Source organism: Ylistrum balloti, unplaced genomic scaffold (genome assembly GCF_031769215.1).
Source record: "Ylistrum balloti isolate Yb309-2 unplaced genomic scaffold, AGI_CSIRO_Ybal_v1 Utg369782, whole genome shotgun sequence".
NCBI lineage: Eukaryota > Metazoa > Mollusca > Bivalvia > Pectinida > Pectinidae > Ylistrum > Ylistrum balloti.
The window spans coordinates 3,420,907-3,448,254 of record NW_026781970.1 but is presented as its reverse complement, the minus strand read 5'-3'; the positions used below and the strand labels follow the sequence as shown (position 1 = coordinate 3,448,254).

The 27,348-nt window shown below is 35.7% G+C and overlaps 1 protein-coding gene across 1 annotated transcript; it reads left to right on the top strand.

Moving 5' to 3' along the window:
• The first annotated feature begins 206 nt into the window (after nucleotides 1-206).
• LOC132544151 (poly(A) polymerase type 3-like) lies at nucleotides 207-27,348 on the top strand. Its single transcript, XM_060207725.1, has 22 exons — nucleotides 207-271; nucleotides 1,813-1,975; nucleotides 2,370-2,436; nucleotides 3,104-3,188; nucleotides 4,834-4,943; nucleotides 5,808-5,861; nucleotides 6,671-6,782; nucleotides 7,664-7,753; nucleotides 9,677-9,815; nucleotides 10,674-10,749; nucleotides 12,234-12,354; nucleotides 12,997-13,081; nucleotides 13,823-13,876; nucleotides 15,786-15,896; nucleotides 16,834-16,937; nucleotides 18,591-18,660; nucleotides 19,475-19,544; nucleotides 20,906-21,103; nucleotides 22,762-22,881; nucleotides 23,776-23,907; nucleotides 26,153-26,230; nucleotides 27,238-27,348. The coding sequence occupies exons 2-22, from the start codon at nucleotides 1,818-1,820 to the stop codon at nucleotides 27,346-27,348; spliced, it is 2,145 nt and encodes a 714-aa protein (XP_060063708.1). The 5' UTR covers nucleotides 207-271; nucleotides 1,813-1,817.

Genomic DNA, 27,348 nt, shown 5'->3' with positions numbered 1-27,348 from the left:
CATTATTGTTTAATTGCACAGTTATGCATTTTTACATCTTTTTATGTTGCAAAGTAGTTAATATTGATACACTTTGTTGTAATTATTGTTAATCAAATTATTCTAATGTCTCAACTGAATATACGAAAATGCGGCTATACTAAATGTGAAGTCCGCCATATTCAGTTGCAACTATTGTGAAAGAAATTTTGGCGTGATAGTTTGCACTCAAGAGCAAAATAGCGGCATGTTGTGACATAAAGTACTGTATGACAAGCCATTTGTCAACGAGGTAAGCGTATGATTCACATGTGACATTTGAATAAATGGGATTTTGAGAAGATATATTTTATAAAAAAAGTGATAGGCGTAGTAGCGTGTTGTTGAGACAAAGTAATTATCATTCATTCGTTAAATGTAATATGGTAACGAGGAAGAGCAACGAGAAATACCATGTACACGCCAACGATCGAATTGATGACGGTATGCTCTTTCAACGAAAGCCTTCCACTTAGAATAAACTGGTGGATACTAGGACGAACGTATACTGACAGCTCCATTAATATGCCATCGTCACTGCCTTTTAGTACGAGGATGCACTATAAATACAACGTATCCTCTCATTAAAGAGGATTATAATAAGTCGGAATCATTTGTGTATAGGCAAGTTATACAACGCTTTCCGAGAGTAACCACACAAAATCGCATATTCACATTAAACTGACCAAGACGTGAATGTGTATTACCATCATTATCTAGACAAAAAAGTATATGTTGTCCAATATGTTAACCACACAATAAGTCATACACTTCAAAGTGAAATCCGATGTACATCCACAGCAAAATCGTGCAGAGGTAAGTCCATGTACTTGCCTGTTTTTTTCTGACAAAACGTTTGATAGATATCAACAATCTTCCGATGTAAAGGCAACATATTTTGTCAATTTCATCAGACAAAATGAAGCAGGAAATCAAATGTGCTTTTTCTTGTTTTGTTTAATTTTTTCAACAAGTCTTTTGAAACATGCATTTCAAACAATATATATGTTTGTTAAATTTATTGGAATTAAATAATACATCGAATAAAATTTTATTTCCATATGAAAGCTTGAAAAGATATTGTGTCAATCAAGATACTTTTTATACAATAATGGGATTGGAAGTTCTCATTCAGTTCTGCAATAAAAGTTCCAGCAACCAGCTTTACACAGTGATCAAATATGCATTTTGTATATATTAACTGCATGGAATTTCTACATTAGACTTGCTATTAAAAAAGTAGATTTAGTACTGTGTTCCAATGTTAACAGATGTTTACATGGCAAGAAATGTGACAGAGGTATTGTTACCACTAACTGTCCATTAGCAGCTTACATAATGCTGACTCTAAACATTTTCAAAGTTTAGATTTTGATAACATTCAGCATTTTTACACAATTAAAGTGTTCAACAAGATAAAAAGAGTATTTCTTTTTACAAATCCTAATAAGATATGTGTGTCTTTGACAAAGAGTTTTCTAAGTTTTCAACATATATCCAGAACTCAGTTCAGTAATTGACATATAATTATTTAGTTGCATTCAAAGTTAGTGAAAGCATAAAGACAGGTGAGTGTTCTGTCTAATGTCAACACAGGCTAATTGTAGATTGATAGTATTTTGACTATTTAAGTTTGGAGCACAGTTTAAAAAGGACTATAAATGTGAAAAAGTATTACTGAATTTTACTTGATATCATCTGTCATCCCAGGTACCTTGCTAGGTATATCACACATATTACTTTCATTATTACAGTGGGTGAAAGTCAAAACATTTATTTGACTTTGTTTTTAAGCAATCATGGCAGATGACAACACTGACCAGAAGCACTACCCTGGTATTACATCGCCAATCAGTTTGGACAAACCCAAGCCTCTGGACTTCAAGTTGTCAGCCAAGCTGGAAGAGAGCATGCGACCATATGGAGTGTTTGAAAGTGATGAGCAGTTAGCACATAGGTATACCATTGAAACGCTGACGTTTAATTTCAAGGCCATTTGTGGTACAGTTTAATTGCCCCTTGTTGTAGGATATTTTTACTGGTACTTGTTTATTTTTACTTTGGGTTTTATGTCCTTGTAATAGCTGAGTTTATACAAAAACAGAGTTCCAAATGTTTTTGCAGTTCAAATGTGCTTTTTAGTGCTATTACCCAGATACGACATCATCTGACACAGTAGCACAATACCCTACCAGGCTATTAGTACAACCTTGTAACTTGCTATCGCTGAAATATGGGTCAAATCAGAACAGGATAGAAGTTTTGCTCAGTCCATAGTTCTTCATTAACGAAATTTTCTTCCAAGAAAAGTATAATGTTTTGCATTTTCTCTTTTATTTTGTGTTTTGTAGAATGGATGTTTTACATAAGATAAACAGTATTGTAAGAGAATGGATCAAAGAAGTTAGCAGACAGAAGGTAAATATTTCAAGTTATTTGTGTTGTGATTGAGGTATTCTTACCCCAGCCCTTCATGATTAATCAATGCCAAAGTATGATTGTATATACCAAGGTAAGTATTATGTGTATATATCTGTACATCTATCAACAGACTTGGGTACCAACTATCAATAAGTTAACACAAGCCATCATTTACAGTAATGTTGTTGATCTGAAGGTTCCAGATTGAAGTTACTTGTACCTGAGTTATTTTTACAATTTTCATCCTATAAATATTTACATTGCGATTCAGGTGTTCATCACGTAATTATACAATCTGTCACTATCATTACCAGGGTTTTCCATAATTTCGTTAGTAGTAGGCTGTGTAGTAAAAGTAGGAGGCTGGCCTGCCGTGTACGTGTAGTCGTGTACGGAACATCATTATGGAACTGGATTGGTGTAGGTGGCCAAATGATCAAAGTAGCCAGTCAAATTGGCCGGCGACTGGCTCTTATGGAAAACCCTGCATTACATTGAGCATTTTTTCTCTGTCTATCATTTCAAATTTCATACTTCCTTTTCTGTGGTTGTGTTGGTTGTGTAACTGTTCGGCAGTTGATGAGACTGTAAAAGTCATTGAGCTGTTTGTTGCAGACTAATTGATTATTTCTTTAGAACTAAGTGAATGTACCAATTTCCACAGAGCAACATTCCTGAAAGCAAGATAGACACCTTTGGTGGGAAAGTTTGCACATTTGGATCATATCGACTTGGAGTACACACAAAAGGTCAGTATTGTAGAGTGGAAAACATGATCTTGACGACATCTTCAAACCATAGCATTTGGTGCCAAAAGTAGGAGAAACCGTCCTATACACTGTATCCTACTGACATTGAATATTACATATGTTTGGTGTCAGCCGTCTTGGAATTAGAATATTTGTTCCTCTTTCTGAATATTATACAATCCCTGTATCCATTGTCCCCAAAAATGTTGTAGGGATCAAGTATTGGAATTTTTATTTGCATTTACTGTTGGTTTGTGATTGAGGCTACTTAACACAAAAGGTACATTAAAAGTAAATTGGACATTTTAATCAGCCAGTCTCTCTTACTATTAAATTCAACTACAGATTGTCAGAAATGTATCAATTTGGAGACACACAAAGGTTTCCAGCAATGCTAATTTCCCATAGAGGTCGACTTGAAGTTTTTTTCACCCTTCAAGACCACTCACCAATATATTGATTCATGCCATCAAAGTCGGTTCACTTGGCTTTACCTTTCATCCAAATTAATCGATGACGCACTTGGCTAATTAACTAATTACATAATTAAATTACTAAACTATAAATGCCAATTGTCACAAAACAGATAAAAAATGAATTATTTCAACGAAAAAGGAAAGTTTGTACCATAAAGTAAATCCCAAAATACTACAACAGTGAGTATATCGCCAATATTATTGATTTTTTTTTAAGATTTTGTGAGGAAAACGTCAAAGTTTTGTAAACATGACATTTTGAATGTCTTCCATATTCAGTCCATTGAAAATTATTCAGCATATGAATAGCTTTATCTCTGGCCCTAGCCCTGAGCTAAGACCAAAACTTCAGCATTTGTGCAAAGCGTTGATTTTTGGCTTTGATGTGCGTCACCCCAATGACTTGTTGAAGGATAGTGGACATAGGAGACCATCCTGATACACTCCAAACCTTCATGTACACAGGTGCCATTCCTACTATATAACAACCCCTTAGCTAGCATACAAGTAATGTTCTTTTGACATTACTTTCTCCATTTTCTACTAAGATGGATACTTTAAACACCTAAAACAGTACAGTTCTCACAATGAGAGGTAGATGTGTAGGTGTGGGTTGTACTTATAAAATCAAGTGTAAACATTTTATTTCTGGTCTCTTTACATCACTTAAATTCAAAACAATTTTTCCCTTTTGGTTGTTTGTCCTTAAAAAAATACATAGCAATATTGTCAATCAATTTCAATTACTTTGCACAAAACTCCAAATTACTATTTTTGGGCAATTTATTTGATACTGTTTGATGATGTTTTTTTAGTACATAATCAAAAATAGCACATACAAGCTGTTGTATTTGCTTCTTAGGCCATTTTGAAACCTCAACTTTTTCATGATGTTTCCTTGTTTGTCAATGCTACAAATCTAACAAAGATTATCAGTTAAATTTCATACTCTCTTTTTGAAGTTTACCCTTTAATTTATACATATGAAAAATATAACAGTGAAAGTTCCAGACAAATCCTTCTGCTAATGATTTAAAAACAAAACATATAATGTAGATATAATAAACATATTATGTGTGTCAGTATACGGTCCAACCAAAGTGTAACATTTAAGTGTATGTCTTACTTATTGCCTTAAACAAAACTCCTTATATATCTGTTTCATGCAGGTGGTGATATTGATACCCTTTGTGTGGCACCCAGACACGTAGATAGATCCGACTTCTTTTCCTCATTTTATGAACTACTGAAACAACAGGAGGAGGTGAAGGACTTACGCGTAAGTATGTAAGGTCAGAGATGCTCTATTAGTTTGAATTGGAAGGGAAAAAAACCCATCTGATTTGCACAAATGCAAGAAGAGTCCTGCATTAAGATACTGAGTGCCCATATCTATCATTTATCACACGTTTGTCAATCTGTCCGTTTCTGTTTTCTGGAGAGATGGTAAGATTTTTATGAAATCTGCTCAGTAAATTTCATACTCATTTGTATTTTCTGCAAGTTGTGCTAATACTATAAAAGATTGACTGATTGCTGTCATGGTAAATGTGATAAAATTGTTTGTGTGGCTTTTTGCTGAACATTTGACTTGTGAGATATTTGAATAACGGGATATTGAATGAAATCTTTGACAAGGCTTTTACCCCATAATCTGTAGAGAAAGATCCTTTTCTGAAAGAGATCCTGTTTCTATGAATTTGGTCTTTCCACTTTTAATTGCACAGAAGTTAGATAATTGGAGCAGTGTTTCTTTTGATTTTAATTTTCTTCACTCATCATCTAGATGTGCAGATTTTAAGCCACTAAGAATATTGGTCATGATGAGTCCTGGCAAATTATCTTACACTAATCATATAAATTTGTATTGGAAGGTATGATCTACTTGTGTATAGTACAATAATTTACCTTAGATGTACATTTGGGTTCTTAAGTGTTGATGCAATGGAAAAGCATTATAGCTACAAGGATTTTAATGAAAATAATTTGCTATAATAAATATATTCCTGAAGGTCTGGTTATGTGATTAGCTATTAGTAAATATCACACACAATGCATATTGTATGTATAGTGGCTTCTTGTTTATATATAGCCTCTTCCTGTCATTGACCCTCATTGTGTGTAATATTCTGTATACTTACAGGCAGTGGAAGAAGCCTATGTACCAGTGATAAAGATGGTGTTTGATGGAATTGAAGTAAGAATTGAATCCAAGAACAGTCCAGAAGGCTCTTCCTAGAACACTGAATTATTTTGTGAGCCAGAAAGAAGATCTGAGAGTGTCAGGCTATCAGTATCTTCTGAGAGTGGTTTCTGAAGGTTTTACTCTGAAACTCTGTATTTTGTGTCCAGGACTAGGAACAGATATCCTGTTGATGGACATTTTTATAAACCAATAAAAAATTTGATGTAACATGTGGTTATGGTGTGGTAATGTGTGTCCACTGTTCATTGTGAACTTTTACTATGTGGGGCATTTGCCAGGTACTGGGTGTAGGTCAGTGGTTTTTCCCTGGGAACTTTCCTCTTCCATCCAAACCTGGCATGTCCTTAAATGACCCTGGCTGTTAATAAAACATAAAGCAACAATAAATTAAACCAAGTTGAAAGCTTTGGAACATTGTAGACTTTATTGACAGTTTGTCATGTTTTATTCAGTGGCCTATTTATTTGACAAGTCTTCATTGAGTTATTGGTTTTCTTTTCAGCAAATTTTGACTTTGCAAGAGATCCTTTTTTTCAGTTTTCATCCATTCTATCTTAAACTTGGGGAAGGATTTAGGATACTGATGTAATCAAGTGTTTTTTTTTTTTCTATGGCATTTTTGATTGTAACGTTTTCATAGTTTCTACATTTGTATGCAGTGATATATTTCTTTGTGGCATGGAATGGAATGTGTATTGTTATCATACGGCGATGTTTGGTTTGAAAGGATTTTTTGTTTTTGAAGCTGTAATGTCTTAAGGAAGCTTTGTCGGTAACCTTTAAACTGTCTTTGATTTCAGCTTGATATGTTGTTTGCACGCCTAGCTTTGCCACAGATACCAGATGATATTGACTTGAGAGATGAAGCATTACTCAAAAACTTATCAGAAAAATGTGTTCGAAGTCTTAATGGTAAGTTACTGTCCAGTTAATAAAACACTTATATCAATCAAAGGATTGAATAACAAAATGTTGTCAAACTGATATATGATGAAACCTCCTGATGAAAACAACCTGGACACTGGAACTTAACTGATTACATGCATTACTGTATTGACTTTTATGAAGCTGTATTCTTCCTTGAGACAGACAAACACATGCCTCATCGTTTTTGTGTCATGTTGTCATTGCAATATAAACTTCATATTAATATCAAAACATCTGTAAAATTTCTCAAATAGTTTGTGAATGGATCCGTTTTTATTGCTTCCAAATAAGTTGAAACACTTTCCATTAACCAAACAACTAAATTTTTATGAGAGGTCTGTATAAATCTCATTTGAATATGAAGAGCTTTCAAAAGTAAGTCTCAAGTCTTTTGACCTGTCAATATGTATTGCACAATAGAACATTTGTCTTATGAAGGTGACCATGTAGTCATCGAAACATCACATTCAAATTGATGGAACAGGTAATAAGATCAGACACTGGTCAATTAATCAAATAATGTTGTTTACGTGGTGCCATCTGTCAGCAAGATTGATAATCCATGTCGGAATCCATGGTCACAGTGACCGTATCAATTAATTACTGATCATAAGGACAGTGAAGATTGGATGTCATGTAGAATAACAAAGGTGTCGTATTACTAAAGCGACCAATACAAAGATATACAGAGAAAAATGCAGGACTGAAAATAACTGCTAGTGATGAAACCATCGGTAATTTCAAGGTTGGCCATAGGTAAGGTTTCACTGTACTTTCAAATAGCTTGAAAATTTCATGTAAGTCAAGATATTGTTTATTAAAAAACATGTTGTATTGAAGATTTTATCTTTTTGTTAATACTACAGGTTGTCGTGTGACTGACGAGATACTACATCTGGTACCTAACAAGGAAAGCTTCAGGATGACTCTACGGGCAGTCAAGTTATGGGCAAAAAGTTAGTGGAAATCAGTAGACCTCCCAAAAATTAACAAATTCCTCTCATTTCTCCAAGCTGAATAGAATTTTCTGTATTTGTATGACAAGACAATACAAATCAAGTTCTGTTTTGTTATGGTCATTTTATTTTTATTAACACTGGCCTGAATTAATTGGTAATAATTGACAAATCAGTTCGACCACATTTTTTATAAACACATTTTTGATTGAATGACAGTTAAATAACATACGATAATTAAAACTATTTATGTACATTAGTAGAAAGAATAACTAAAGGAATTTATCGTTCTAAACACTTAAGAGCAAGAATGCAAAATATGATGTTCATGACATGTTAAAAATCTTACGAAATCGCAAAATTCAGTAACATATGCCAATTACCAATTAGCTTAACCTAAACATGTCTCGCACAGCCATCTTGGATAAAACATTGATCATGTGATCTCTGTTACTGAAATTAGAATATTTCGTTATGCATTTGCCTGTATTAAATCTATAAAGATTGCTTCAATACTTGACATAATCAACAAAAAAGCAATATATTACACTTTTGAAACTACAAGAATAATCCCTTTTTCTCTGAAAGATAACTAAGATTCAGTCAGAAATGCTGACGTGTTGAAGGACACAGCACAACCATAACACTATGTTCATCATGGTTTATATGTTTAAAATTTATGTGAAAATAAAGGCTGGGTACTTAATTTCAATTTAATAGATTATATTCACTGCCACGAAAATAAATCGGTCTTTGGACTTGGAATTTTAATTGCTGGGTTGAATTTCGTTAATCTCTTCCCCAAATACCATTTCTTAAATGTAAGACACAAATCTGATTGTGTTTCAGTAGGTTCGTATCACTTTAAAAAAAGAATAAAAACATGTCTGCTTCTGTGATGCATTAAAGCATCATTTGGCCCAGGCCTGGTGATACATTAATATGTCATTCGGCTCAGGCCTGGTGATGTATTAAAGCATCATTCAGCCCAGGCCTGGTGATACATTAATACGTCATACGGCCCAGGCCTGGTGATACATTAATATGTCATTCGGCCCAGGCCTGGTGATGCATTAAAACATCATTCGGCCCAGGCCTGGTGATGTATTAAAACATCATTCAGCCCAGGCCCGGTGATGTATTAAAGTATCATACGGCCCAGGCCTGGTGATGTATTAAAGCATCATTCAGCCCAGGCCTGGTGATACTTTATTACGTCATACGGCCCAGGCCTGGTGATGTATTAAAGCATCATTCAGCCCAGGCCTGGTGATACTTTAATACGTCATACGGCCCAGGCCTGGTGATGTATTAAAGCATCATTCGGTCCAGGCCTGGTGATACATTAATGCATCATCAAGAATGAAAGGGTTAACTTAACTTTGGTTGTCAGCCTTGGTCAACTAACACCAGACAGAAGCTTAAAAGTTGAATTACTCATCTTAAAGAGCCAGTTATATTCAAAAGCTACATACATCTCTTCTTTTTTTTTTCTTTTGTTGGGGACAGTGTTGATACACCTACCATTATTAAAACCTAACCTCACTTAGTAATCAGAGTCTGATTCCACAGTAGATGTCCTCCGTATATTTTTTAAGTTTGGTCTGAAGGGTCACTAAGAAAACAAAATGTCCGACTTTCATTTAATTAGATTAATATTGCCAATTTGCAATTTTTTTTATGAAAGATGTCATGATTTGTGTAGACAAATCTGTCATTTTATAACCTTAGAGCTAAATTTTACAAATCTTTGATAATATATGAGTGAGCTACAGGTTTTTTTAATGTAATGTGTATGAAGAATAGTTCTCTGAGCGGGAGGTATCATTAGCACTATTCTGTCAATGACAGGGAAATGGAGGGATTGAAATACCAATTTTAATTGATTTGAAGTGCCTTACATTTGTTGTGTTTTTATTGCAGAGAGAGGTATCTATTCCAATGTGCTGGGATTCCTGGGTGGAGTATCTTGGGCCATGCTGGTGGCAAGAGTTTGTCAGCTTTACCCATATGCTGCCCCAGCTACACTACTACACAAGTTCTTCATGGTCTTCTACAAATGGTCAGTGTTTTCATAATCATGACTGTCAAATCAATCTATTAGAAACATGATAAGTGGATGAAAAGATCATTCTGGAAGCTCTTGTCTAGTGAGTCTAGTAGGAGGGTGATCTAACAGTTTTACTCAATTTTCACTTTTTGTCTTCTACATTTAGCATTGAACTGCTATTAGTTGGCATTCATGGGCATGTGATTGCCAAAAGGATGAAGATAAACTCAATGAAATTCATATCCCATGAATGCCAACTGAAAGCAGTTCAATACTTGCATTTAATGTTTTCAATTAGAGAAAACAACCTCATTTTGTTTACATTACTTGTAAAATCCCTACGCTGTTGGCAGTTCATTAGTCATATAAACATATTGACTTTGGTAAGGTTATATCATAGCCCTGCTATACAATGGTAAACAACCACTCAAAACTTTCTGCCACTTAGTCAAATATTCATAGCTGATTAGTGTTCTGAATCAGGATACCATCAGGATTCCATTGTAATACTCTTCAGTTAAGATCAAAACTGAAACATGGTCGGTAAAAAATGTATTGATAATTGTTGTAAGATATTTTGTTCAAAATATGAAATATCTGGAATCCTGGATATTTTACTAGGCAGCCATCTTTAATTCTGACAGGTGAGGTATTTTGATGCTTCTTACCTGTCGCTGTGTTTCCTAGGAAATTGAGAGACAGACTGGTCTGTGCTGTTGTGGTCGTGTCTTTGGGCAAGACACTTTAATCCAATTGCTGTGTTAGGTACAAAACAGACTTCTGTATATGTTCAGTAAAGTAGACACCCTTTACAACAAAGACACCAAACTTACAGATTAATCTACAAATAAATTATCTTTTATATTGTAGGGACTGGCCACAGCCAATTTTACTAAAACCTCTTCAGACTGACAATCGGTTGAGCTTTCCTGTTTGGGATCCGAGGGTAAGAAATAATGCTCCTTTTATTTATGGTTTATGATAAAACCATTCTCTATTGAAATAACATCAAAGATAATGCTTTGAGATGCTGTTGCTCTTTTGTAATCAGCTTGTCTGTCTCTCCGTTCTTGCTTTCGGCATTATAATTGGTGTACAGTAAAACTCTCTTGTGTTAAACATGCTTCAGTCAAATACATCAGATGAGTCAACTGTTTTGTTCGCATTTGTTGTCTGATTCTCATCAAATTTGGTATGTGACTTATATAATCACAAAACCTTGCAGAGGTTTAATAATTAGTGAATTTTCAATATTTGGAATGTTTTCTGAATTCTCAAAAATTACCATTCTGTTGATTTCCACATGATAGCTGGTGTATTTGTGTTCTGATGCTCTCCAGATTTCCTATATTGCTTTATTTTGCATGGTTCCACTAATATTTGGAATACGTGAAAAGTAATAGGACTGCTGAAAATTGACCATTTTTATGCCATAGCGCGGCATCCGTCGTTCGTCCTGTGTCCGTCACCTTTTTAGGTCACCTGAGCCAAAGGCTCATGGCGACCTATTGCCATCATGATTTGTCTGTTGTCGTCCGTCGTGCGTCGTTAACTTTTCACATATTCGACTTCTTCTCAAGAACCACTGAATGGATTTTGACCAAACTTGGCACAAAGCATCCCCATGGGAAGCCGCTTCAAGTTTGCGGAGAAAAAGGGCGTGGCCCCAGGAGGGGGAAAAATGGGGTAAAATATTTATGGTCCTTATGGCAAGGTCTACAAAGTTTGCGAATGAAAAAAAAATCGGGGGCACTCAAAAATTCAACTTTGACCGATTTCAACCAAATTTGGAAGAAAGCATCTCTTAGTGAAGGACATATGAAATAATGTTGAAAAAGTTGATTATGTCCCCTTTGGGGCCCATAAGGGGTGTAAAAGGGGCCATATGTAAAAACCTTCTTTAAATGACTTCCTCTCAAGAACCACTGGGTGAATCATGTTCAAACTTGGTACAGATGTTTAACACATGGTCCTGCACAAGTGTTGTTACATTTTTGCAACATTTTAAATCCCCAGATTATTGACATATATTCCTCAGGTGACCGTTAAGGCCCCTTAGGCCTCTTGTCATATAAACAACTTCTTCTGAAATACCGAAAGGCATAGAGTTATCATATTTGGCTGGAAGGTTCCTCTGATAAAGCCCAACAAAGTTTGCAAAAAGAAATGACCTTGACACATATTCAAGGTCACAGAGGTCAAATGTGTTAAAACCTTTAAACAACTTCTTCCAAAATACTGGAAGTCCTAGAATGATTGTATTTGGCTGGAATGTTCCTTTAATGAAGCTCAACAAAGTTTGCAAAGAGAAATGACCTTGACCCTTATTCAAGTTTTTTTTTATGAGTTTGAAGTCCAGACTGAGCTTGACTATACCAATATTTTCCTTCATTATCTGTGTTTCTGTATTTATTCTTTTTGACTTTTCAGGTCAATCCTTCAGATCGGTTTCATCTAATGCCTATCATTACGCCAGCTTATCCTCAACAGAATTCCACCTTTAACGTGTCTTTAAGTACTCGCACCATCATGATGGAAGAGTTCAAAAGAGGTAATGTGTCACAATCTAGTATACAGTGCTGAGCGTTACTTCTAACTTAACAGAATAAAACATGATATTAAGTGGAATATGATTAATGGGCTCTCAAAGGTCTTCCTGAATAAAAGGCAGATTTTTATCAGACATGGTGGTAACACAGCAGAAAGCATTATATCGCTGCACTGTTAAGACCTGTGGAATTCCTGTAATCAGTAATATCATGAACTTTGTTATTGTGCTAATTGGTTTCTCCTACATAAATTCAGATTACTGTGTTATTTAGTGAATGGATTAATGTGTTATGATTAGGTACTTTGACATCAGGGGATGACATAGAAATTACATTAATAACTTGTGACATCACAATGACTATAATAGTTGCAGAACAAAGATTCTAAAATTGACATGGACATTTTCTATCATTTTACTGCCATTTTCTGTCATTTTACTGAAGAAATCATTCATGTGATGAAAAATTATCTTTAATTTTTTTTCCAATTCATACAAGATTGGTGAAAATACTTGTATGTTTTGTTTTCATTTTAGCTTGAAAATTCTTGTTTCATGAATCTCATGTGAAATGTAAACTCCTGTAAGGTCTTGTATGTATGTATGATGCTGCTTCAAAATTAAATTTCCGTTTTGTCTTCGTAGGTCTCGATGTGGTCACCAGAATATATGAGGTGAAAGATGATTGGGGGAAACTGTTTGAACCCAGTACCTTTTTCCTGAAATATAAGTAAGTAGATAAAAGGTAGATCATAACAGATTGGTAATTTGTTAATTCTTGAAGTTGTATACTGTGTAGTGGTGTAGTATCAGGATGATTTAAGGGATAAAGATAAAGGATGTCTGCAGTGTCCTTCCTACATTTGATTTCTAATAAGCAATATCCTTTATTGGTCCTAACCAGGATCTTATCATCGTTCCAACAAGGAGGTCAAGACTGCCATCATAGAAACTTTAAGTTAGGTGTTATATCTGTAGGAAGCATTGATTTTCCTGCCAAGTTAGAAACTCTCACATGTTCCTAGTGAAGATGAGAGGGTATAAACACATTAAGCTTGTCCAAAGGTAAGCTGACGCAAACATGTTAGCCTAATTATTAATCATGGTCGTTTAGATATTAGAAAATTGATGCAGAGATACCAGTGAGGGATAATGTTATTACTATGTATATCAAGATATCCATGTGTTCCTAGTGAGACAAGGTGATACATTCTGCATACATATGCTTGTTGATATAATTTTATTAAATCATTGTAACATATCAGAGTTGTTTGGAAAAAGCTCATAATACATTCCTTTTGTTTTATTGCAATAACATTTGTTGTCCATTGAATTGTTGTTTAGGATTTTTCTTTGAAATGTTGTTGATACTATATACAAATGAAAACAACTTGAGTGTTCAGTAGATATACAGGTGATGTGTGAAGGTCAGATTACTGTGAGTAACTATGAAGGTTAAACTTTTTTTCAGACACTACATTGTGTTGATTGTATCTGCAGAAGAGGAAACCTCCTACTTAGAATGGTTTGTATCGTTTACTGTTATTGTCACATTAATAAATGGAGATATGTGTCTTTTACTGTTATTGTCACATTATTAAGTAGAGATATGTGTTTTTTACTGTTATTGTCACATTATTAAGTGGAGATATGTGTCTTTTACTGTTATTGTCACAGTATTAAGTGGAGATATGTGTCTTTTACTGTTATTGTCACATTATTAATTGGAGATGTGTATCTTTTACTGTTATTGTCACATTATTAAGTGGAGATATGTGTCTTTTACTGTTATTGTCACAGTATTAAGTGGAGATATGTATCTTTTACTGTTATTGTCACATTATTAAGTGGAGATATGTGTCTTTTACTGTTATTGTCACATTATTAAGTGGAGATATGTATCTTTTACTATTATTGTCACATTATTAAGTGGAGATATGTATCTTTTACTGTTATTATCACAGTATTAAGTGGAGATATGTATCTTTTACTGTTATTGTCACAGTATTAAGTGGAGATATGTATCTTTTACTGTTATTGTCACAGTATTAAATAGAGATATGTATCTTGTACTGTTATTGTCACAGTATTAAGTGGAGATATGTGTCTTTTACTGTTATTGTCACATTATTAAGTGGAGATATGTGTCTTTTACTGTTATTGTCACAGTATTAAGTGGAGATATGTGTCTTTTACTGTTATTGTCACAGTATTAAGTGGAGATATGTATCTTTTACTGTTATTGTCACATTATTAAGTGGAGATATGTGTCTTTTACTGTTATTGTCACAGTATTAAGTGGAGATATGTGTCTTTTACTGTTATTGTCACAGTATTAAGTGGAGATATGTATCTTTTACTGTTATTGTCACATTATTAAGTGGAGATATGTATCTTTTACTGTTATTGTCGCAGTATTAAGTGGAGATATGTATCTTTTACTGTTATTGTCACATTATTAAGTGGAGATATGTGTCTTTTACTGTTTTTGTAACATTATTAAGTGGACTTTGGTTTATGGCATGTTGTATGTCTTTTAACATTTTTGTTATCACACTGAGGTTCCACATGATCCGATGTTGTGAATATATTAACTTACCAACACCAAAACACTGATCAGCTTATGCTTTTGACATTTTGCTCTAACTGGCTTTAGTCTAAAACATTTCTGGTTAAAAAATGAAGTTCCTTCTGTGCATGATCTAACTTAAATAAAATTTGGTATCTTAAGTGTATTGTGACAATAGGAACACAGCTTTCATAAGCATTACAGCTAGGGTAGTTTGGAGGACAAATGTGTATTATTTCAATGGGTAATTCTTATATCCATTATTTCTTTAAAAGGTATGATATGTAGGTTAACATGACATTTCAATCACCACTAAAACTTTCATTTCCTTGTGGACAACATAACTTCTAAATAGCGGATTCTGGTAAGTCAAAAGCTAGATTATGGCTGATTTTTACCCAGTTTGGTTTTAAGATGTACAATAAAACCTGGAACACTGTTGTAAGCAACATTTAAACATATGTTGTCATTAATGTGACAGGGGAACACAGGTGTTCTAGGTGTTTAAGCATAAGCTGCTGTGATTTTAACAATCGCAGGGTTCGGCGATATAATTAAGAAGTTGTTTTATTTGACGTTTCATTTGACAGTCCAATAGAATTAACGAAGATTTTACTATGACAAAAGGCCTCACAAGGATCTTACTTTCTCTCTAGCAAGGACTCACCAAGAAGATATTATTGAAGCGATTCCAAATCCTCTTGGGTTAATATTGATGTGTAATACAGAAGTAGTTAAGTTCCTGTATATGTTTGTTGACAGTGTAATTCCTAAATACCAGGTATGTCTGTTTATTACCATAATTCGTTTGGTGGCAGTTTAATTCCTGTAAATGTTGGTTGACAATGACTATGAATTTTTATAGGCATGGTTATGTGGAGTCCAAGATTCGACTTTTAGTTGGCAATCTGGAACGGAATCCATTCATCAAAATAGCACATGTAATGCCTGAGTCTCTTGGACCCCTCACTGAAAGGTAAGTGTGACAGAAATTCTCTGGCTTTTCCATGCTCCTCTTATCCCCTAATTAGGAAATACGGTTGTTTCTGTGATGCATCAAAAAAAAATATATATTAATTTTTCCCTTTTTACCCCACAGCCCGAAAGGGTGTGGGGTATTGCGATCACGCACTTCGTCTGTCCACAATGGCATACGGCTTATTATCTCAAAAACTACACAATTTTCTCTGGGGATGTTGGGCCTATGGACCTACACAACCCTATTGTTTTTTCGTCACCGCGCGATATCCAATATGGGGGTAACAGGTGCCATCTTGAATTTGCATTCCACTTATTATCTCAAGACCGACAACACCGGTGGTAACCATTTTTACTGAGGATGTTGGGCCTATTGACCTTTACAACTCTATTGTTTTTGTTATTGTCACAGTATTAAGTGGAGATATGTGTCTTTTACTGTTATTGTCACATTATTAAGTGGAGATATGTGTCTTTTACTGCTGTTGTCACAGTATTAAGTGGAGATATGTATCTTTTACTGTTATTGTCACATTATTAAGTGGAGATATGTGTCTTTTACTGTTATTGTCACATTATTAAGTGGAGATATGTATCTTTTACTGTTATTATCACAGTATTAAGTGGAGATATATATCTTTTACTGTTATTGTCACAGTATTAAGTGGAGATATGTATTTCGTCGCCGCCCGATATCCAATATGGCGGTTATGGGCACCATCTTGAATTTGCATTCAGAATTGATGGTATGCATATATTAACACCGGCTTACTATCATCAATGTCACATTTTCTTTTTCATGACACCCTATAACTTGTATATTCAATATTGCTTATCTCAGGTGACGGTCAAGGTTGCAAGGCCTATTGTATTTATTTGAAATGGGTCTTTTGTCTTTGTACATAATCATGTAAAAGGATATCTCTCTTTTTCAGTGATGGCCAGTATATGTGTAAATGGTTTATTGGACTGACTTTTAATGAGGTGAAAAATCAAAACATTGATCTCACATATGATATCCAGCCATTCACTGCAACAGGTAGGTAAAATATTTACACTTTAATAAGGTTAATATCTTATGAGATTTATATTTTCAAGTCATCAGACAAGATTAAAGTGACTTTGGTGACAATCCTTGATTTTGGAGAGCCGGGGTGTGAAAATGGGGAAATTGATGGGTTTGCTTTCTAAAAGGCTCCTGCAGATTTTCACAAAAAAGTTGGTTGGAAACATTCTTAGAGGAAGGTGATCATTTGACTTATCAGGTGACCTTTAGCCATCATGCTTCGTCAGCCATTGTCCTTTGTACATAAACTTTTTCTTTAAAGCCCTGTTCCTTTTTTATACCAAAAATCATTTTTAAGCAAATTGGAATGATGCATCATTGGGTAAGGGTCATCATTTCTTAAATTCATAATTTTGATTCGATCCCTAGGGGTGAAAGGATGAGGCCCCAAAACGGGAGATACTAAAAATAGATTTAAAACCCTACTCCTCCTTTCTGTCTTGGTGGATTTTAACCAGCTTTGGCCTCATTCATCAGTTAGGGTAGGCAATTATTTCTTAAATTCTGATATTTGATTCGACCCTTAGGGACTTGGGGGTTGGGCCACAAAAGGGACAATGCTTGAATGGATTTCAACAAAATTTGGTGTGAAACATCATCGAGAGTAGCGAATGATTTCTTAAATACAGGATGTTGATTTGACCCCTAGGAACCTGGGGATGGGCGGGGCCCCAAATGGGAAAGTTAGGCAATATTTTGCTTCAAAGCACTACTCTTTCTTAATGCTTGAATGGATTTTTTAAAAAATTGGTGTGAAACATCGTTGAGATTAGAGAATCATTTCTTAAATTGAGAAACTTGATTTGACCCCTAGGGACCTGGAGGTGGGCCCCAAAACGAGAAGTTAGACAAGATTCTGCTTCAAAATGCCACTTTTTCCTAATGCTTGAATGGATTTCAACCAAATTAATTCTGAAACATCACGGAGAGTGGGAAATCATTTCTTAAATTCAGAAAGTTGATCTGACCCCAAGTTAATAGGAATGACCTTGATCTGCTTGAAAGGTCACAGGAATAAAATATATTGAAATATTTAGATGACTTCTTCTCAATAAGCAAAAGGCCAAGGATGATGTTATTACGCCTGTAGCATGCTTGGATGAAGGGCTACCAACTTTGTTAATATGAATGACAATGACCCATTTTCAAGGTCACAGGTATCAAATGTGTTGAAATGCTTAAGCAACTTCTTTTCAATAACCAAAAGGCCCAGTGTGCTGATATTGGGCCTGTAGCTTGCTTTTTCAACAAGCAATACATAATGGCAATTGTGTAGTGCATGTATAAAGAAAATGTCTTGATGAACCAACAATGTCTTCTATGTAAGCTTTAGTGTAGTTGAGCAATTTATTTCAGGACTATTTTGCCTTTTTCATATATAAGTCAGATGACCATTAAGGCCCATGGGCCTCTTGTTTGTATAAATGAAGTGTTTGTATCTCTAAAGTTGGAGGGATTTGGTTCATATGATGAGTTATGATTTTAACAACTACTTCCTTGACCACTGGGAGATTTTAATCAAATTTGGTCAGAAACCTAATTTGGGAATGGCAGTTATATTTATGAGTGAGGTATTATCTTGAACATTGTAATGCATCTAGATAATATATTACATCTTGTTTGTAGTGCATAGACAGGCAGTCCATATCAAGTTGATGAAACAAGACATGAAGATTGAAATCAAGCACGTGAAACGGTAGGTACAACTTTTCCAATACATGGCTGGGTGATCGAGTATCACTTATATACTCAACATATCCAATACATGGCTGGGTGATCCAGTGTCACTTATATACTCAACATCTCCAATACATGGCTGGGTGATCCAGTGTCACTTATATACTCAACATCTCCAATACATGGCTGGGTGATCCAGTGTCACTTATATACTCAACATCTCCAATACATGGCTGGGTGATCGAGTATATACAACATTATATACATGGCTGGGTGATCCAGTGTCAACATCTCCAATACATGGCTGGGTGATCCAGTGTCACTTATATACTCAACATCTCCAATACATGGCTGGGTGATCCAGTGTCACTTATATATAACATCTCCAATACATGGCTGGGTGATCAGTGTCATTATATACCAACATCTCCACATGGCTGGGTGATCCAGTGTCACTTATATACTCAACATCTCCAATACATGGCTGGGTGATCCAGTGTCACTTATATACTCAACATCTCCAATACATGGCTGGGTGATCCAGTGTCACTTATATACTCAACATCTCCAATACATGGCTGGGTGATCCAGTGTCACTTATATACTCAACATCTCCAATACATGGCTGGGTGATCCAGTGTCACTTATATACTCAACATCTCCAATACATGGCTAGGTGATCAAGTGTCACTTATATACTCAACATTTTAAATAAAAGGCTAGGTAGGATGGCATGGTAGTACTTACATGTAATATGGAAGTCCATGGTCAAGGTCAATTTCAAGGGCCATGTGATACAACATTAATTAAGATGGTTGACTTGTGTGTTTCAGAAAGCAGCTCGTTCAATATGTACCCACAGACTTGCTACAGAGAGGGAAATCATTGGAACCCAGGAAGAAGGTGAGAGGAAACATCTTCACATTGTTACATGTTACATTTTCACGAATGAAACGTTTAAAAATAAGTTGGTGTTATTTTTCACTGCAGTGATTTTCTTTTGATATTGTCAATGGTGCAGTACAGAATTCAATCAAAATATCCTGCCATAGATACAGAATTCAGTCACACTACACTGCTATAGGTACGGATTTCAAAATATCCTGATATAGGTAAAAATTTCAGTCACACTACACTGCTATAGGTACGGATTTCGATCACAATATCCTGCAATAGGTACAGATTTCAGTCAAAATATCCTGCAATAGGTACAGATTTCAGTCACACTACACTGCAATAGGTAAAGTTTTCAGTCACACTACACTGAAATAGGTACAGATTTCAGACACACTACACTACAATAGGTACAGATTTCAGGCACACTACACTGCAATAGGTAAAGATTTCAGTCACACTACACTGAAATAGGTACAGATTTCAGTCAAAATATCCTGCAATAGGTACAGATTTCAGTCACACTACACTGCAATAGGTAAAGATTTCAGTCACACTACACTGAAATAGGTACAGATTTCAGTCACACTACACTGCATTAGGTACAGATTTCAGGCACACTACACTGAAATAGGTACAGATTTCAGTCACACTACACTGAAATAGGTACAGATTTCAGTCAAAATATCCTGCAATAGGTACAGATTTCAGTCACACTACACTGCAATAGGTAAAGATTTCAGTCACACTACACTGAAATAGGTACAGATTTCAGTCACACTACACTGCATTAGGTACAGATTTCAGGCACACTACACTGAAATAGGTACAGATTTCAGTCACACTACACTGAAATAGGTACAGATTTCAGTCACACTACACTGCATTAGGTACAGATTTCAGGCACACTACACTGAAATAGGTACAGATTTCAGACACACTACACTGCAATAGGTACAGATTTCAGTTACGCTTGACTGGACATGATCAGTTATTATCTTTCTAATCACACTCATGCACCAAAATGATTATCATGACTATATGTCTTGAACCGTCATATTTGTCAATTTGACCAAACCCTTAAGATCATATGCCATTCCATACTGAAGTACTGCTGCCTTTACTCCTTTATTTCAACACACATCATACACAGCATCTGTCAGTGTCCTCGACACTTTGATTCCGGATGAGTCAGAGTTGTTCCGCTCTGTCGATCTAGAAAACGATTTTAAAAAAATCTGTTGTGCATCTTTAAGCAATTTGTGCATTGGCAAAAATTAAGGCCCATAGTTAAAAGAATTTTGCTTTTGCATGGCAGAAATCTGAAATTCTTGATGTACACAGATGTGGTTTTTTTATCGTTTTTACAGGATAACCGTTCCAGTATAGAGAGCAGTGGTAAGCCTAATGACCAATCTCAGGGCCTCACTCATAGTAAGTCAGATACGGAACTCCTCCGGTCAGATACCATCACAGTGGACATTCAGGATGACTCGAGTCGAGATTCAAGGAGTGCCACACCAACACAGGACAGTCACAGCCCCAGTAAAGATACCACAAATGGGGAGGTTAGTAGTAAGACATTAACACGTAGGTTCTGTTAATTGCCTATAAATAAAATAGTATTACAAATATATAATAAATAAGATACATTAAGGTAAGATCCATGTGTGTGTGTAAGATATGACAGGTATGGGTGTCTTTTGTCTTTGGTGCCAGCCCTGTAACTGTGTAAGATATGATAGGTATATGGGTGTCTTTTGTCTTTGGTCCCAGCCCCGTAACTGTGTAAGATATGATAGGTATATGGGTGTCTTTTGTCTTTGGTGCCAGCCCTGTAACTGTGTAAGATATGATAGGTATATGGGTGTCTTTTGTCTTTGGTGCCAACCCTGTAACTGTGTAAGATATGATAGGTATATGGGTGTCTTTTGTCTTTGGTCCCAGTCCCGTAACCGAAACTTCAGTACCATCACCTAGTTATCTGAAAATTGTCCACACCCTCTAAAGACTGAAAAAAACACTGATAATTGCTACTGACTTGAGGCTTCAGCAGTACAGCAAATTTACAATGATTTCCTTTTTTTTATACTGGACCACCATTGGCCATGACAAGTAAGCTAGCCATAATAGTGTGTGAGGGACAAGGATCAGGATCAAGTGTGACTTCATTAGTAATTAGGGCACTTAATTACTGTGACCTACTTTTCAACAATGGCATATTTTTTGGTCATTTTTTCTAATTAAGGTTTTGAAATATATCATCAAATGACATTTAAGAGAAAAAAACTAAAAAAAAAATATTTTAGTTTGATAATTATTGCAATAATTATATATTTGATCCCTCACTCGTCCCCCTATAACAACTGAACAGCCTTGAGCTGACCTTAGATTAATGTCATGTCATTACCGCCTGACCTCAAGTTTTTAATAGACAAAAAATAAAAAGTATTCGTCATGGCCACCAGAAGGCCCAAACTGGCACTCCTCCTTTCTTGTCTAGAGCACTCCTCCTTTCTTGTCTAGAGCATGCCTTTGCTTTCATTTAAGCTAGGATACTGAAGCTTTGTAAATGCATTAATCACAGGAAGACAATGTGCAGTGCACCAATTTTAGGGCCCACAACCCCTTAATTACAGAGTTATTGCTCTTTGTTAAATTTTGATATCAGAACATAATCTGGCTGTAATTCAAACTGTGATAATTAAACCTAGTGAATACATTGGTCATATTAATTAATCAACTTAGGTTATTAATGTTTTATCCTTGAAGCAGTAGAGATTCCCCACCTATAATCAAGTTTGGGGTTTATAGGATTCTCTATTTCTGTCCATCTGTCTATAACTGTCTGTCTGTCTATACAAGCTTGCAAGCCTAGCTCCTCCTAAATTACTGATCAGGTATATCATGTCCCCACTACAAACTGGCGAGTAGGTATTTATTAACTTGGCCCTGCCTATTATTCTCTCCTTTATTCCAACATCATTTGGTTGCCATTCATTTCCTCTTTGACAATTAAAGATAGTAAATTGAAACAAGGTATACAGTTCTATAATGAAAACATGCAGGTAAGATTTCAGTTTGGTTGCTGTCACCTTATTTTTACAATAGGTAAGGTCCTTGAAGTAAGAAAATTTTCGGGAAATTCTCAGTAAGAGAAAATTTGTGGTTTTGCACACGAAGATCAAACATCAAGTTATGTGTGTTTGCAATGTGTATTTTACAGGTGGAGCCAGCATCTCCACCCACAGACACCATCATGCAGAGTCCAGTTTGTATCTCCAAAAAGGAGAGCAGTAATCAAGACAGCCCCATAAAGCTATCCACTTCCGAAGAAGACTCACAGGTATATATCAGTCACCGTCCATCTTAAAGGAATTGTAGTGTAAGTGTGACAGGAACTGTAGTGTCTCTGTTACAGGAATTGTAGTGTCTCTGTTACAGGAATGGTAGTGTCTCTGTGACAGGAACTGTAGTGTCAGTGTGACAGGAACTGTAGTGTCTCTGTTACAGGAACTGTAGTGTCTCTGTTACAGGAATTGTAGTGTCTCTGTGACAGGAACTGTGGTGTCTCTGTTACAGGAACTGTAGTGTCAGTGTGACAGGAACTGTAGTGTCTCTGTTACAGGAATTGTAGTGTCTCTGTTACAGGAATTGTAGTGTCTCTGTTACAGGAATTGTAGTGTCTCTGTTACAGGAACTGTAGTGTCTCTGTTACAGGAATTGTAGTGTCTCTGTTACAGGAATTGTAGTGTCTGTGTGACAGGAACTGTAGTGTCTCTGTTACAGGAACTGTAGTGTCCTTTTTACAGGAATTGTAGTGTCGGTCTTACAGGAATTGTAGTGTCGCTGAGACAGGAACTGTGGTGTGTATTTTACAAGAATTTAGTGTCAGTCTGACAGGAACTGTAGTGTCAGTCTGACAGGAATTGTAGTGTCAGTCTGACAGGAACTGTGGTGTCAGTCTGACAGGAATTGTAGTGTCTCTGTAGGGTATCCTGTGATAAAATTGTGTGCAAGACATCCATGATAGGAGTCCATGTGACATTAAATCTGGAAATTGTAATCTGCACTTCCAAGTTACAGACCATTTGTTTCCTACTGGTGGGTGTTATATTTTGAGTTTGTTAACAAAGGTATTAGAGTTATACACTTACCAATCTAAAGAATGTTTCATATTAGCTCCAATGGGTCACACATAACTGGTAACACTAATAATTTCATATCCTTTGTTTTGTAGAATGTGCTTGGATCTCCAATGTATGTTGACTCTTTCGGACAGAGTCCCAGCCGAAAACGTGAAGGTTCTCCAGTACGGCCAGACAGCCCAGTCAAACGATCCAAGTCTATAGAAGAGTCACAAGTAAGTCAGGTATAGAAATATTAACAATGTATCCCTAGGTTTTTTGCCTGGTTTAACAGATCATTATCAGAAATACTTGATTAATTGTTCTCTCTCAAGGTTCCTCTTTGTTCTTGGTGCATTTCGATTTTAGGAATGGATTAAATAACATTGCATAAAGTTTGTTATCAACATTTCTCTGAAATGATTGTTTATGATGTTTTGATTTTTTACAGAGACATCAGACACATCTAGTTTGATTTTAGATTTAGATTTACACAGAAGTATATAATGGATCATTCTCAGTTTCATATGCAGGTTCCTCATGTTCCTTAGCAGTGCTTTATCCATTTTCTTTGACTGATCAGAAAAATGAAACTGCCAATTAATGACCATGTTGGACTTTGATAGTTATCATTAAGTGGGCTATTTAAGTTACATTGATGGACTATCATCCACTTGAAAACAATGTTTGTTATCACTTTTAAGCTCACTTGGTCAAAAAGACTAGTAAGCTTATGCTATGGTACAGTGTCAGGCATCCGTTGTCCATCAAATTTTTTACTAAAAATCACTATAAGTTGTGAATGAATAACAGAAGTTGACCAGATTTGGTCAGAAGCATCCTTGGTGAAGAAAACTAAGTTTGTTTATATATTGGTTCTTAGCTTTTAGGAGCCTCAGAGATGGGGCTTAAAAGGGGAAATTATGCAAGTTCCTTAAAATCCTATTCCTCTTACAGGAGTGATTTTTTATTTTGTCCAAAATTTGGTCTAAAGCATTCTTGGATGAAGGCAAATAACTTTTGTATAAATAGTGGGTCTCAGCCATCTTGAGGGAGGGGTGGGGCAAAATCAGGGAAATGGAGCATTTTTTTTTAAATGCTACTCTTTCTGTAGGAATGATTGGATTTTGCCCAAATTTGTTCTGAAGAATTCATGGATAGATTTTGTATCAAAATGGTAGGTGTTGGCCCCATGGGGTCGGAGGTGCAGGGCCAAAGAAGGGAAGTACAGCAAATTCTTTATTCTCCTGTAGGAATGATTGGACTTTGGGCAAATACTTGAAACAGTCTTGGCTGAAGTGAAATTAATTTTATGTAAAACAAGGCCCACTGGGGCATGTGGGTTAGGGTCCAGTAGGGGATATTATGCAATTTGAAAAAAAAAAAAAAAAAAAAATATGTGGAAATACTTCAATGTTTTCCCATTTTTGTCTGAAACATGCTTGGCAGAATGGAATTCAACAGTTGGTCTCAGACCCCTGGGGCAAGAGTGGTGAGGCACATAGGAATGCCTGAATGTTGTCTCACTGCAGTCTGAAGCATGCTTGGATAAAGGGGAATATATTGGAAATATAGTGCCCAAATAGTGAAATAGTGGAAATTCTCTAAAATTCTTTTTTAGTCCACCATCATCATCCGTCTGTCTGTTGTCCATCAGTCCATAAACAATATTTGTTATCGGTATTTCTTGAGAGTCCTGAATGGATCTTTCTCAAATTGCATATGTAAGTTCCCCTTGGTCCCTAGTTGTGCCTGTTTAATTTTGGAACTGATAAAAAAGACAAGATGGCTAACAGGCAGCCATCTTGGATTTTTTCAATGAAGTTTGTTATCGTTATTTTTTGAAAAGTAAGAGCTGGATCTCTCTAAAATTTGATATATCGTTTCCTTTTGGTCCCTAGTTGTGCCCATCTTATTTTGGGTCTGATGAGGAAAACAAAATGGCTGAAAGGTGGCCATCTTGGATTTTTACTTTGCAAGTTTGTTTCACTATTTCTTGACAATTTTTCTCTAGATCTTTCTCAAATTTCACATTCCAAGTTCCATTATGTCCCTAGTTATGCCTGTATGAGTTTGGGACTAATCAGAAAAACAAAATGTCTGACAGGCAGCCATCTTGGAAGTTGCCTAGTAAAGATTGATATTGGCATTTCTTAAGAAGTACTGAATGGATTCTCTCAAATATCCCAATAGATAAAATGTAAGTTCTTAAAAATCCTTCTTCCGTGTAAGGATATTGAAGATTTAGTCTGAGGCAATTTGTATGAATGATGTTTGACAATGAAAGTATACTCTCTCTATTTCATGATAAGTACAGGATGGATCTTTGTCAGATCTAATGTGTATGTTGCCCTTGTCCCTAGCCCAATATTTTAGTTCTTTGAGTCCACATAAACATTTGTATTGTGTTTATAAGGTTGGCTGTCTGTATGTCATGAACATTTTAAATATGATGTTTAGAAAGTAGTATAGACACTGTTCTTTTAACAGAATGCTGTGGAAAGTCCCATGGATGGTGTGAAGGAAGGTGAAGCACGAGATAGGACAATGGATCTTATCAGTAATCAGGTCTGTATACGAAAATACAGCATGTTCCATCAATGGCTCCAATATCAGATATATACCAGATTCAATTGCTCTTCATTGAATGGAAAGACCTTAAGGTGCTTTACCAAAATTGTACATTTCATGACTCCATGGTCTCAGATTTCCCCTAGAGGTAAAGTTTTCTATAGTTTATAATGGAAAATTATTTTTTAGAACACAATTTGTTTATTTTCCATTGGAAATAGTTCAAACTTGGGTAGAATTTTTACAATGGGGTGACAGTTTGTTAATATGCACATAATGATCCTGGCTGACCCCCAAGGGCTGATGGTTGGGACCAAGAAAAGGTCAAATAGACTGAAATTTCAAAAATCTTTTTCTCAATGCCCAGATAAGATAGAAGCAAATACTTTTCTGAGTGGAAGTGTCTTATAGTGCTTTACCAAAATTGTAAATTTCATGACCCCAGAGTTGCATATTTCCTCCTGGGGAAGGGGTAAAGTTTACTGCCTATTTCCTCCTGGGGAAGGGGTAAAGTTTACTGCATATTTCCCCCTGGGGAAGGGGTAAAGTTTACTACATATTTCCCCCTGGGGAAGGGGTAAAGTTTACTGCATATTTCCTCCTGGGGAAGGGGTAAAGTTTACTACATATTTCCCCCTGGGGAAGGGGTAAAGTTTACTGCATATTTCCTCCTGGGGAAGGGTTAAAGTTTACTACATATTTCCCCCTGGGGAAGGGGTAAAGTTTACTGCATATTTCCTCCTGGGTAAGGGGTGAAGTTTACTGCATATTTCCTCCTGGGTAAGGGGTAAAGTTTACTGCATATTTCCTCCTGGGGAAGAGGTGAAGTTTAATTACAGTAGTGATCTCCTACCCTCTGAGTGCAGGGCAAGTTTGATGAGCAAAGGATTATAAGATGTATGTCAAAGGATGTGATTCAGCTTGAAACCTTCAATATAGAGTTGAAAAAAAGTTTGAAACACATTCATTAAAATTTGTAATGCATGTGTTTTTTCTGTCACCAGCATGTCAAACGACTTCCCAGTGCAGACGTACCAGACCTGATGAGTCCTCAGACAACACATACACAAGCTGTCAATGTGGCACGCAAATGTATTCGCCTAAAGCTCAAGTGA